The 12,401-nt window shown below is 38.5% G+C and overlaps 1 protein-coding gene across 1 annotated transcript; it reads right to left on the bottom strand.

The window, feature by feature from the left end:
* Nucleotides 1-625: 625 nt before the first annotated feature.
* Nucleotides 626-10,827, bottom strand: rad54l (RAD54 like). The gene is made up of 18 exons (XM_072682949.1): nucleotides 10,497-10,827; nucleotides 9,535-9,618; nucleotides 9,210-9,323; nucleotides 8,954-9,014; nucleotides 8,130-8,265; nucleotides 7,947-8,016; nucleotides 7,308-7,596; nucleotides 6,957-7,081; nucleotides 6,699-6,849; nucleotides 6,001-6,127; nucleotides 5,846-5,920; nucleotides 4,851-4,981; nucleotides 3,570-3,680; nucleotides 3,340-3,463; nucleotides 2,662-2,740; nucleotides 2,387-2,566; nucleotides 1,704-1,867; nucleotides 626-997 (listed from the first exon to the last, which is right to left on the bottom strand). Exons 1-18 carry the CDS (start codon nucleotides 10,497-10,499, stop codon nucleotides 796-798), a joined length of 2,226 nt encoding a protein of 741 aa, XP_072539050.1. The 5' UTR covers nucleotides 10,500-10,827; the 3' UTR covers nucleotides 626-795.
* Between the last annotated feature and the right edge of the window lie 1,574 nt (nucleotides 10,828-12,401).

Here is a 12,401-nt window from a genome sequence, read left to right as displayed (position 1 = left end):
AATGAAAATGTAACTGTCAATGAGACTTCTACACCTCTCAGCAGGTATTTTGGCCCACTCCTCATGAGCAAACTGCTCCAGTTGTTGAAGGGTACCTTTTACAGACGCCATGTTTCAGCTTCTTTCAAAGATGCTCAACAGGATTTAGGTCAGGGCTCATAGAAGGGCACTTCAGAATAGTCCAATGTTTTCCTCTTAGCCATTCTTGGGTGTTTTTAGCTGTGTGTTTTGGGTCATTATCCTGTTGCAAGACCCATGCCATGCGACTGAGACCAACTAATTTACCACATAATTTATCAAAAACCCAGTTTCAAATTAAGATTTCTCTTAAACATGATCAGTGCACTTTATCTCTTATTTTACTAACTTCAAACTTCCCATGGCAACCAAAGAGTCATACAAACGTATCTCTCTCTTGGGCCACTATGATCTTGACGGCTCATTAGATAATGGAAAAAAAGTCAGATGACTAACATTGGGAGTAAGCTGCATCACTGGTCGAACTAAAAACCCAAAGCTGATATAAAACAGGTTTAAACAGCTTTTAAACACATTTTCTTTATTTTAAAGGATGTGTGAATTTAACATAATTACATAATAAATAAATGAAAATTTACAGGGAAAAAAGAAACACTGAAAATATACAGACGATCTTGAAAAAAGAAAGAAACAGAAAGAGTCTTTGTCCACATTCCTGTGGCTCAGATGCCTCATCATTCCAGCTCAGATAAACTAGTTGAGCCTCACACATCCGTCAGTTTCACAGTGTTTGTGGAAGTTTTTGTTTTTGACTGTTCAGACAACTCCTCTCTGGTCATCATGAGAGCGCTGGTGGAAGACAAAAGAGACAGCAGCATCCCAGCTGGCCTGCAGCACAGGATCCTTCAGCCCACGTTTGTCTGCACAGTGCTGCCAGCAGGACAGATCACTGGTGCAGTCTGAATCTTCTGGAGGGGGGCGGACTTGTCGGCCGTTTACACACCGTCGGCAACGAAACCTAGGGAAAGATAAAGCAGGGGACAACTGGTTTTAAAACCTCACAACCATGTGTGAAATATGTGAAATGACTGTTTTATAATTGATTTGAAAATACAGTGAGTGTAAGACCCATTACCAGTGCCAAGCTATTTCAAAGAAACGCTACAAGCTTTACCACTAAGGTAAGCTAACAACTTGCTTGTTTCTAAAAATCAGTCTAGATTTTTCAGCACACCTCATCACTAGGCTAAGCTCCATCAGTATTTCAATTTTAAAAAGAGGTAAACAATAAATAGAGTAACTGACGGTGACCATATTTGTGAGAAGTAACAGTTAGTGGTGGACTGATCACAGTTCTGTCAGACTGGTTCAGTTTTAAATTTAGGAGAATGATGAGCTTCACAAAGACACAAGGACAAATACCAACCAGGAACAGAACAGCATATTAGTAGGTGCTATATTTGCTTTTATGCTTTGGGTGTCTTTGATTGGTTAGATCTACTGCTTTCTGATACTCGCTGTACTCAGTAAGCACACCAGTAGCACCATAAAACATTGACTGAATTTGTGTTAACTGTGTAAAAAAACTGCCTTCAATCCTTGCTAGCATTTAGTGTTAATAAGCACATGATGAGAGGCCTCACTCCCACACTCTCACTATCAATCTCAACATCTACAGAGTGGCCCATGAGAGAGTAGAAGGCTGTTTACTGCAGTTTGCCTACTTGTCATGTGTGTCGCTGAGCGTGTCCTCATTCAGGGCAAACAGCTCCCTCAGTTCCTCCAGAGAGAAGTGCCTCTCTACGTCCTGCTCCTCATCCACCACACAGCTGCTCAGAGCCTTCTTATGGGCCTGTCTCTGCAGGATCTTTTCCTCAATGGTGCCAGTCTAAACACACACACAAAATGAAATTAGACACATTGATTGATACTAAATTATGCTTAAAAATAATGCTTAATATATTTATAGTCTTGGTAAAGCCTGCGTCTAAATTTTTTGTACGTACACTTTATACAATACACACAAGGAAAACATTGTTGGTACCCCTCGGTTAATGAAAGAAAAACCCACCCATGGTCACAGAAATAACTTGAATCTGACAAAAGTAATAATAAATAAAAATGCAGTCATTCAGTTTCAATTCCAAGTCCACTGTTCTTTAAAATATTGTATTTGCATTATTAGGCTATTATATTATAATTATAACAGTAGCATGAAATGATACAATAATATTGTTTATCACAATTGTTTCTGATAGAGCATATCATCCAGAAAAAAAACTACTAACAGGACTAGCTGTATTACTACTGTATTTCTACTATACTTTTTTTTTCAACTACATGTTGACCTTTCTCCATAATTTCTATCATCTAGGACCAAGTTAATTTGATTCCTAATCCCGCTCACCGAAAGCAGTCTGTAAATGTAGCACGTCTTCCTCTGGCCATCCCGCCACACTCGCGCCATCGCCTGCTCATCATTGGCTGGATTCCAGTCTGGGTCAAACATCACCAGTCGATTTGCTCCAATCAAATTCAGACCACACCCTCCAGCTTTGCTACTCAACATGAAGATAAACTCTGGATTCTGAAAAGGTAAATGGAGAGTAAAACTGAAGTACCGCAGGGAAAATACACAAAGTAAAAAAAAATGTATCACAGATCTGGGGTGGGTATACTTACAGAGGGGCTATTAAATCTTTCAACAATCTTGGCTCTCTTCTTAATAGACATTGTTCCATCCAGTCTCACATACAGATACCTAATTCCAGGACAATAATAACAATCATTCAGACAGATACTTGAGACATTTTTTTTAGAATCCTTAATCCTATTTAAGCACAGTTATAGAGCTCATCATACATAAACATGTGCAGTTGCGCTGCTGCTGCGACTACTCTGCAATTTTTTCTTTTCAGGATTAAATTTCTGTTGTATGATCTTCCTGCAACCTGTATTAATGTTTTTAACGGCATGTTGTAACATAAAAAACTGTTAAGTCCAAGCAGTTTAAACAGAAGAAATAACCACCTATTATATTCCAACATTCTTATATCAAAAATGCAACATGCATTTTGATCTAACAAACTACTAGAACTCAGGTTGAACACGCCAGACTCTAATATTGCTGCTGGATCAGGTGTGTTAAATCTGAATCCAAGTTAACCTCTGCAAGGTCTTAGATCACCAGAACCAGGATTGGGCAAACCTGATTAAAACAGTTTTTAACATTGCTTTTAGTATCAACCTATGGCATTGCACAGGACTGCAGTAAGTTTATACAACCAAACTGGCTTCATTTTACTGACTGCACACTGAATCCAGACTTTTGAATGGTACTAGTACGCGAGTCTCACTCACTTCCGTGCACGACACAGTTTCTCGAAAAGGTCCAGAGTCTGTGTGTAGTTGGAGACCAGCACCACTTTATCGCTGGTGGTGGTCCTGGTCATGGCCAGAATGTAATCCAGCACCAACATTTTCCCTAGGATACAAAATTTTAAAATATTAAAAAAAGAAAACGTTAGAAAGCATCCATCTACAGCATCTATAACAAACACAGAAATCAACACAAATAGAGGTTAGCTGACCTGAAAGCTGTGGCTCCACACCTTTAGTGGAATAACCTGGAGGGAAAAGCTCCATTGCTCCAGCAAAGCCTTCCTCTCCCTCCACGCACTTCTCATAGATCAGTGAAGGGTCTGAAATAGTGTGAGAACACATACACACATACAAATCAGTCTTTATCAAAACAGGAACACCTCCAGGAGTCCAGCCTAAATTCCCACCTCACAATCTTAACTTATTTTCTCTTGCACTCCTTTACGACATGCTATCCTTTTACAATGAACCCTCTCACCTTTTTGTAGTAAATCTATAAAATGTAACACTTAAGCCCTATTAAGCCCTATTCGGACAGTATTCCTATACATGGGGAAGTGGAGTAATGAAAATTTACTACAGGACCGAATCTCTGAATAAATGACCAGCTTCTTGATTTACGCACTGCAGTCACCTCAAGAAAAGTGTGATAAACTTATAGTAATAATGAAACATTTTTTTGAAAATCAGGCTACATGTTTATAGGTCACACTACACACAAGCACTGAGACACCCTTAGCTTGTTTTGTTGAGTTGAATGTTGTACGTCTGAGGTTTGCCATGGACATAAACAGCAAGATGTATCTCTGCCATGAACATCGAAGCTAAATGAAAAAAAAAACTAAACTTTCTTTTCCACAGGACATGGTGACATATTTACACGTCAACTCGCATGGCATAAATATAAGGTTATTTTTATGGCTTGGTTTACAGAAAGTAAAAGTCGACCAGAATCTTTACTAAGGCGGGAACGCACAGTTCGTAAAAATGACTAACATGGTGCATTTAGATGGGACTAAAATCACTGAGAAACTAATAAACAATAACTACATTACCCCACCTCCTCACATAAAACTAATCTGGTCTTTAAATATTCCAAGCATTCCTTAAAAAAAAAACATCTTTCCTGCTCTGCCCAACAGCCATTTTTATTATTAAAAGCTTTCTCCCCACACTCTCTCACTCTACTTTTGTTTTGTCTCTAAATGCCATAAGGGTGGGTGAAGGAAAGTAGCATGAATTAGGTCAAAAGACTGACCCCCCACCCCCCAAAACAAACAAACAAAACAAAACCAAAAAAAACCCACAAACATCTCAACAATAAAAGAAGAGAGAGAAACGTCACATGAAAGAACATCCGCAGCAGTAATCATTCCAGGCCGATTCCAGTGCAGATGGGAAGACTAAACGCAGCAGTACAATAATAAAAATTTTTTTTAAAACAAACAGCACAAACTGTCTTTGGTAAAGACATGTCCATTAACACTCACGGTTACAGAGTTTTTTGAGCGAAGTGATGGAGGACAGAGAGGACACGCTGATCTTGCCCTGTTGCAGACTTTCTACAGGCTTGGCCTGCTTCAGGAAGAGCTTATACAGCTCCTTCTGCAGAGGAGTCAGCCTGCGAACCCAGATGTAAAACAACTCAATTAACACACTCTCACACTCACTGCAACAATTTGTCAACAAAGGTTAGATTGGCTGGCTGCCTCGAGGGAAGTCGAGTGATAGACACCACCAGTGAAAGGAAACAGCAGGATGTTTTATGTTATCATTAGCTGATTAACTAAATAACAATGGACAGATTAAATACAAACACAATAATCACCTGGAGCACTAACACACTCCAACTTGATCATGACAGAAACCAATGGCCTGATTTTAGGGGTAAGCAATATGGTAAGCAATATGATATAAGCAATGCGACAATTTATCATATTGTGATAATTTTGTTATTGTGATACCCCAATATGCTTTTCTAAGCATATTGAGGATATCGTCAGTGCTTAAATAACACTCAATTTAACAACTTGTTTCAATACAATTAGTGTAATTAGATAGATTTTGTAAAATAAATTCTAAAGCACAGAAATGCATTGAGAATGCTTTAAGAATGCTTATATGGAAACAAATGAATCATTAAAAAAAACGAGTTCTAACCGAGTATTAGTGATCATAGTGTTTTTGTATTCTAATATGTATGACTGTATGCAAAGATTTGGGCCCCCTTGGTCAATTTTAATGTTTTGATGATAAGTACAGGAACTCTACTGGGAACACTGTTCTGAATATATTAACGTACAGCTGCATATTACATTACATATCTATTTCTTTACAATATGTTCAAGTTTAACTGCTCTAAAATGTGTAGAACAGTGACACATTGTTTCCTGTATAGGACTGTGAACTTACTTTCACTTTGAAAATCATGAACATGTCAACACAAGTGTCCATATGACTGTACTTGCATAAAAGTGAACTTCACCTGCAGCAAACAACTTGTTCAATCTTCACAGGAAGATACTTTGAAAGAATGTCAGACGTCCTTCGGATCAAGCACCTGTGAAGACAGATTAAGTGTCATGTAAAAAATGCTGTTGGAACAAACTGCCTTGACTGGACACACTTCCTGAGGCTCACCTGTTGACAATACTGATCAGTTCTTTAAGTTTCTCCTCCCCAACTGCTCGATCTTTATCACTAGCGTTTGCATCACGGCCCTTCAGGATGGGAATCTCAAACCGCTTTTTAAACTCTTGAGCTGTGCCTATGAGAGAGAAGGATGAATGATGAGAAATGCACAACAAAATTGGGTGAAGACCTATACATTTAGAAGATTAGAAAAATACACTATATGGCCAAAGGTTTGTGGACATCTGCTCACCCAATGTTCTCCCCAAAATCAAAGTTTTTAGAAAGTCGTACATTAACGGTCTCTACTCTAGAGGGAAGGCTTATCACTAGATTCTGAAACATTTCTAAGAGGATTTGTTTGCATTCAGCCACAAGAGCATTAGTGAGGTCAGGTACTGGTGATACTTGTTCAGTGCTGGATTACAAATGCCACACCACCTTATCCTAAAAGTACTGGATGAGCTCGAGTTGTTTTTGTTTATTTTTTGTAATCAGTCAGTGCGTTTGCCAAAAAGGAATGCAAGTAAAAAATGTTTAATATATTTTCCTAAAGAATTATAAAACTTCCTAAAAGATTAATAATCTAACCAAATCACACTTTATTTATATTCCAAACTTTTAATTTCACCAGCACATAAGAATCCATTACACTACATCAGCATAACATGCTGTACATATTATTACCACTAAACTAATCCACATACCAAGGATACCAGCATTGACAAAGTGCACCAGACTGAAGTATTCCAGGAGATCGTTCTGAATTGGGGTGCCAGAGATGAGGACTCTCCGCTGAGCATTCATTGCATTCAGAGCCTGGTATGTCTGATTATCCGAGTTTTTTAACCTGTGACCCTGCAAAAAAAAATAAAAAATAACGGGGAAAAATACACTGATGAACCTTTACTGCCTAAATGCTAATGATCTGTTGCCGATGAATAGTGCTGATACAAATGCTGTACCTCATCACAAATGACCATTCCAACTTTGCCTCTGTGAAGGACCTGAGCGTGGAGCCGGAACGTTTCATATGAAATGATCAGAATTGGAGTCGGAACCCTCAAGCCATGCTGGGACATGAAGTTTACTGAAACGCACACCAAAAATTATAGCCCTTAGCCAAGACGTAGGATGTAGAAAAACGTGCCTCTTAAAATTTGCATTGGAGCCTTTAAATCCATCATTGCTACCAAGTACCATTAACTTTGGACAACAAACATGCCTTGGCTGATTTAACTGCTTTTCATGTAAGGGTTATTATATCCAGGTTCCTACTTGGAAGCATTACAAATGAGGTGCCTATTTTTATTTACCAAGCTTCCGATCTATTTCCTCTTTGGAGCCCCCGTCAATAGCCACAGGTTGCACACGTCCACCCAGCCACTTCGCCACTTCGTTGTACCAGTTTCTGACCAAGCTGGATGGAGAAACCACAATGGCTTTGTCAATCTCAGGCTTGAAATCAGGGCTCTGTCTGAGCAGGGTCCACATGAGGGTGATGCACTGCAGCGTCTTCCCCAATCCCATCTCATCTGCCATGATGCAGCCGTACGAGTCTGGAATCCTCCGCCCCGTCACACACTCCCACAAAAACTTCACACCCTGCAGAACAGCACAGAGAAGACAGACTTAATGTGATTAAAGGACATTCCAGACACAATAAAAAGTTCAGGATTTAATACAGCACACACAGACTTTCTGCCATTCATAGTCTGCAAATTCATGTAAGTCAGCTTTGTTTGATGAAATGCCTGGAATAAAATGGCTGCCATACACGTAGAGATGCAAATTTAAAAAAAAATATTAAGTGGTCTCTTCCAGAGCTTTTTTCCAGAGCTGTATATATATAAACTTACACAATAATATCATATTATAACATATACATCATAATTTCTTCTATTCTGTTCTGCACTGAACTCTATATTGTATATAGTGAACTGATAATGTCTTACCTCTCTTTGATGGGGTCGTAGGACTTTAGTGAGGACTGGATCCACAACAACATGTACAGGCACCTTGTCCCTGCAAAATGGATGTTTAGTAACAAAATAAAAATAGCAAGTAAGGATACAGTGTGTCTTTACATATGAAGAAAGAGAACAATCCAGAACAACCCAGCAAAACATATGACTGACTTGTCAGCTTTGATGAGCTCATGGGCGCTTATAGCAGGTGGTTCAAAAAGGACCAACGCTCCGTCTTCAAATGGGTCGTGTAAGGCCTTCCTCACACCAGCCCTCTTCAAACCCAATGCCCGCACACCCAAAGACCCTGCCAAAAGGGAGGAAGAGAGACAGAAGTGGAAAAAGAGATTCTAACAAAGCCATCTTGTACTTTCACTTTTTCAAGACATTTTTTTATTCGTTGTTTTGTCTAAATGGGAGACACCGAATTGAACTTCCTAAGAATCACTGCAGCAGTGACTTCTCTTCCTGTCTACAATTCGATTAAAGACATCACATTTTGTTCGCTGGCTTTGACAGCAAACATTTTATTTTTCCAGGGTTCTATGATGGTCGAAAATCTCCTGAAAATAGCCAAATGTGACTGGTATTATAATTGATCAAATAGTAATAATAATACTAAAAATAATCATTAACACCTTAACATAGACATTATTCTATTTTTGTGCTTTAAAATAATATAAAATCATGCGCAGATACTGTTTAGCTTTACAGTAAAAGGATTTTGCTCTTACGGGGGCATTTTCACATGCTTGGTGTACAAAACTTCATCAGGGATAACCATATTCTAACAAACTGACTTAAGTCTAATCAAATCACACAAATTTCACTCATGATATAAAGGTCTTAAGAGTGGTTTGAATGTATTCCTACCCACATTCAAGTCTTTTTCTGTAACTAATAAAATACAATTAGCCATTTCTTAGCGTCTGCTGTTTGTGCAACATGTGTAGTTCCATGTATTCCATTATGACCCAAGACTAAAGATAAGTTACCTGTGTAATTAGGGATGGGAATCTTGAATGGTCTTGAAAGGATACTTCGAATGAAAGCTTCCTGTGAAATGAAACAGACATGTCTTACAAGTGTTACCTCGGGTTAGGATTAGGATAAGATTCTATAGTGAATCATCTACATTCAACTAGGAGTTTGGTTGCTTTGAATAGATGTTCAGTTGAATATTAGGTGAGGCATCTATAATGGACCATTCAAATAAAGTGATACCAACAATTTTTGTATACTATGACTTACATGCTCATTGCTGTCCACACACAGCGGGCGGTTTGTGAGTTGTGTGAGGGGTTTCCTGTATGGAGATATGTAACTTTCTCTGCTGTCTTTTCCCCCTGTCTTCCTTTTGGTTGGCTATAAGAGGAAATTTAACATGTTATGTATGACATAACCTCTGATGTGTTACATACAGTCAACACTGCACATACTACACATACACCAGGCATGATCTACAGGTTAAGTGACACATAAGTTAAGAACACATAAGTTAAGAACACAAGTTAAGGTCAACATTTAACCAAACCTCAAAAAAAAAAAAAAAAAAGCTGTGCATTCAGCTACTTACAGTTTCAGGCTTCCAGTCCTCATCTTCAGATGAATCCTCCCTGTTTTTTCTTTTGGCAAGCTGGCTCGGTGCAAGGCTTCTCCTCTAAACCATTGCAATAGTTTAAGAGCACAGCAGCAATGGAGCAACATAAAAAAAAAAATAGCTCATACAGTGTGATTTAATCTTCCCTTAAGCCATAACCAAGAAAAGTGTGTAAGGCTAAAGAATAAATGACATGTTTTGCAAAGGTCAGGCCAAGAGTCCTGACCTCAGTACTAGCACAATGTGACATTACGCACCATCCAGGACATTTCCAAAACACACAGGCACTGATTTATGGTGTACAGACTGACTGACCGGTCATGCCTTCTGCCAATAATAATTGATCCACTGATTTGACTTGAGTTAGATAACTAGCTAGCTACTAAACATCACTTCGACTTTTCCAACAAACACCAGTACATGTATATACAGCAGCGTTTAGCTAGCTAGATACCTAACCTATAACTGTTATGATCATATCATATTTTAGAATCAATTTTTATATCAAATTTTAAGTACAAAAAAAACACACTTTTTCATAACAAATAAAATATCCTGATTCAACTTATAGCAATTTTTTTTTTAAATATGTAACGTTAGTTAGTTAGCTAGCTACCTTAAATGTGTGAGAACAGATATGCCACATATAGCACTGAGGATAACAGTATTAGCGCTAACGTTTCTCAGTGCTGTGAAGAAGAGCCCACAAAACGACAGTGATAACAGAAACGTTTGCATTTAGCTAACAGGGTTTTACTGAAACGGTAAAGATCTGATTGCTAAAAAAAATAACAAACAGTAAGTTTAACGCATTAAAAAAATACCAATAACACAATACTAATACTCAATAATTTAGCTAGCTAGATTTACACCTTCACACACATCTTCTCGACTGAGCGCAGCTGGAAACTCAGGAAACTCAGATTGCGGTCACTTACCATCGCTCCTACAGGCGTCCCAGTTAGATCTAGTTCAAACCCCGGTTTAGGTGTAGTTACAGCTTTTACGTTAGGTTAGTTTAGTATGGTGTGGGGTGTGTGTGTGTGTGTGTGTGTTCTAGTAAAGTTAGATGCTAGCACTAGCTAGTTTATCCTAGTGCTAAATAAATTTAGGTCCATTCAGACCTCAAATGTAGTCTAAACCTGTTAGGCTAACCACCCACAATCGTCAGTGCCATGATGTTGAACAGATAACTTGTTCAAATGTATCCGATCGCTAAATGTGGCTTAATCTTTCTTTATATTTCATTAGATTTGAGCTGCATCCTTCGAAGCGCCATGGTTTATTATTAAACAGCCCGCGCTGACGCTGCGCAACTACGGGTCGCCTCCGACCTCAAATCGCGTTTCTGAAATGAGAGGACGACATTCTCTGTGGAGGTAAGCAGCGTTTAACGGGGGTGTTACATTAACCAGCACAGGTGTCGAAACCTTTACATTCATTACGCAGGTAGAAGTGTAGATACTACAGTTTAAAAGACTAATATAGAAGTTAAAGTATCAACTTAAGCTTTTTACTCAAGTAAAAGTGTAAAAGTACTGGTTTCAAAACTACTTAAAGGATGCAAGTAAAAGTAATGGAAGGAAAACAAACGCCAAAAGCTTAGGCCACGCCACAGGGGCCTATAGTGCACTACCCCCCCCCTCCCCAAAAACTTCTAAAAGCCATAATGACTATAATGTTATATTAAAATGTTGATGTTGAAATGTTTTGGGATGCACTGGGCTGCCCGTTTCAGCTGCAGATCTGCCCATTGAAAATAAATGTATTTTAGTAATCTCAGATATATTAAAGGAGCATCTATGTGCACTACTGAGCATTAACATGTGTTTCATGGAGGGAAATAATGATGAGTAGTTGCCTATAAGAATTGTAACGGTGCAAAAAGTTAAACATCAGAGGCATGTTATCAGTAAGCTTTATTGGGATGTAAATATGGGGCTTAGTTGGGACATTTCTCTCGAGGTCTCTTGAGTCTCTGCCAGGATTTTCATACTAGGCTACATACGTCTGCTCTGTGCTTGCTGGAGTGGGAGGGTGCATGTGCAGGTGCGATGGATCGCGATTTATCTGGATAGGTTTTATTTATTTATTTATTTTTTAATGAAATAGGAGTAACGAGGCAATTTTTTAAACACAGAGAAGGATTTTTAAAATGCAAGGAGTAGAAAGTACAGATAATTGCGTGAAAATGTAAGGAGTAGAAGATATATAAAAAATATATAATACAAGAATTATTCCAGTAACGTATGGATAACTAAAATTTATTTTTAAGTAAAGGTAACGAAGTATTTGTACTTATTTGTTAACTTGTTAACGAGTAATAAATTGTACCGTTTATTAATTTTTTTTAGACTATGTTTCAATCAATACATATATTTTTAAAGAGATCGATAAGATTGTGCAATATAAATGTGCAAATATAGATACAAACTGCCTGCATTAATAACATAACGTCTCCAGCAGGTGGCGGTGTCGACTCATGATGGAGAGCTTCAGCCTGTCTGAGGGAGACCTGAGGACTGATACTTACAAGTCTGCTCACATACACGTGTATACGTACACGAACGTCTAGACAGTCATGAAAACTGTTTCTCGCAAGTGTGTGTTTTGGTCTGTAAAATCTCTACACCGAACCGAACACTTTATTATAAACACCTGCAACCATCTAACCACACAATCGTGTGGCAGCAGTGTGATCCTGGGATTCACAGCACAGCAGTCTATACAGTCTACTCTCTACAGCGATAAGAGAGGTCAACAGAGAATGGTCAGACTGATAACGACTGTACAGTTGTGACCCACAGAACCGCATCTCAGACAACGCGTCGATCCAGATGGAG

This window comes from Salminus brasiliensis, chromosome 7 (assembly GCF_030463535.1).
Source record: "Salminus brasiliensis chromosome 7, fSalBra1.hap2, whole genome shotgun sequence".
Taxonomy (NCBI): Eukaryota; Metazoa; Chordata; class Actinopteri; order Characiformes; family Bryconidae; genus Salminus; species Salminus brasiliensis.
The sequence above is the reverse complement of the archived record's forward strand: the minus strand, read 5'-3'. Positions and strand labels throughout refer to the sequence as shown.

Excerpts from the sequence above, each read along its gene's own strand:
- rad54l (XM_072682949.1), bottom strand. Across the intron at positions 9,015-9,209 it reads GTGTGGACAGCAATGAGCAT|GAAGCTTTCATTCGAAGTAT; the intron begins GTAAGTCATAGT and ends TTCATTTCACAG. Across the intron at positions 3,464-3,569 it reads TGTGGAGCCACAGCTTTCAG|GGAAAATGTTGGTGCTGGAT; the intron begins GTCAGCTAACCT and ends TTTGTATCCTAG.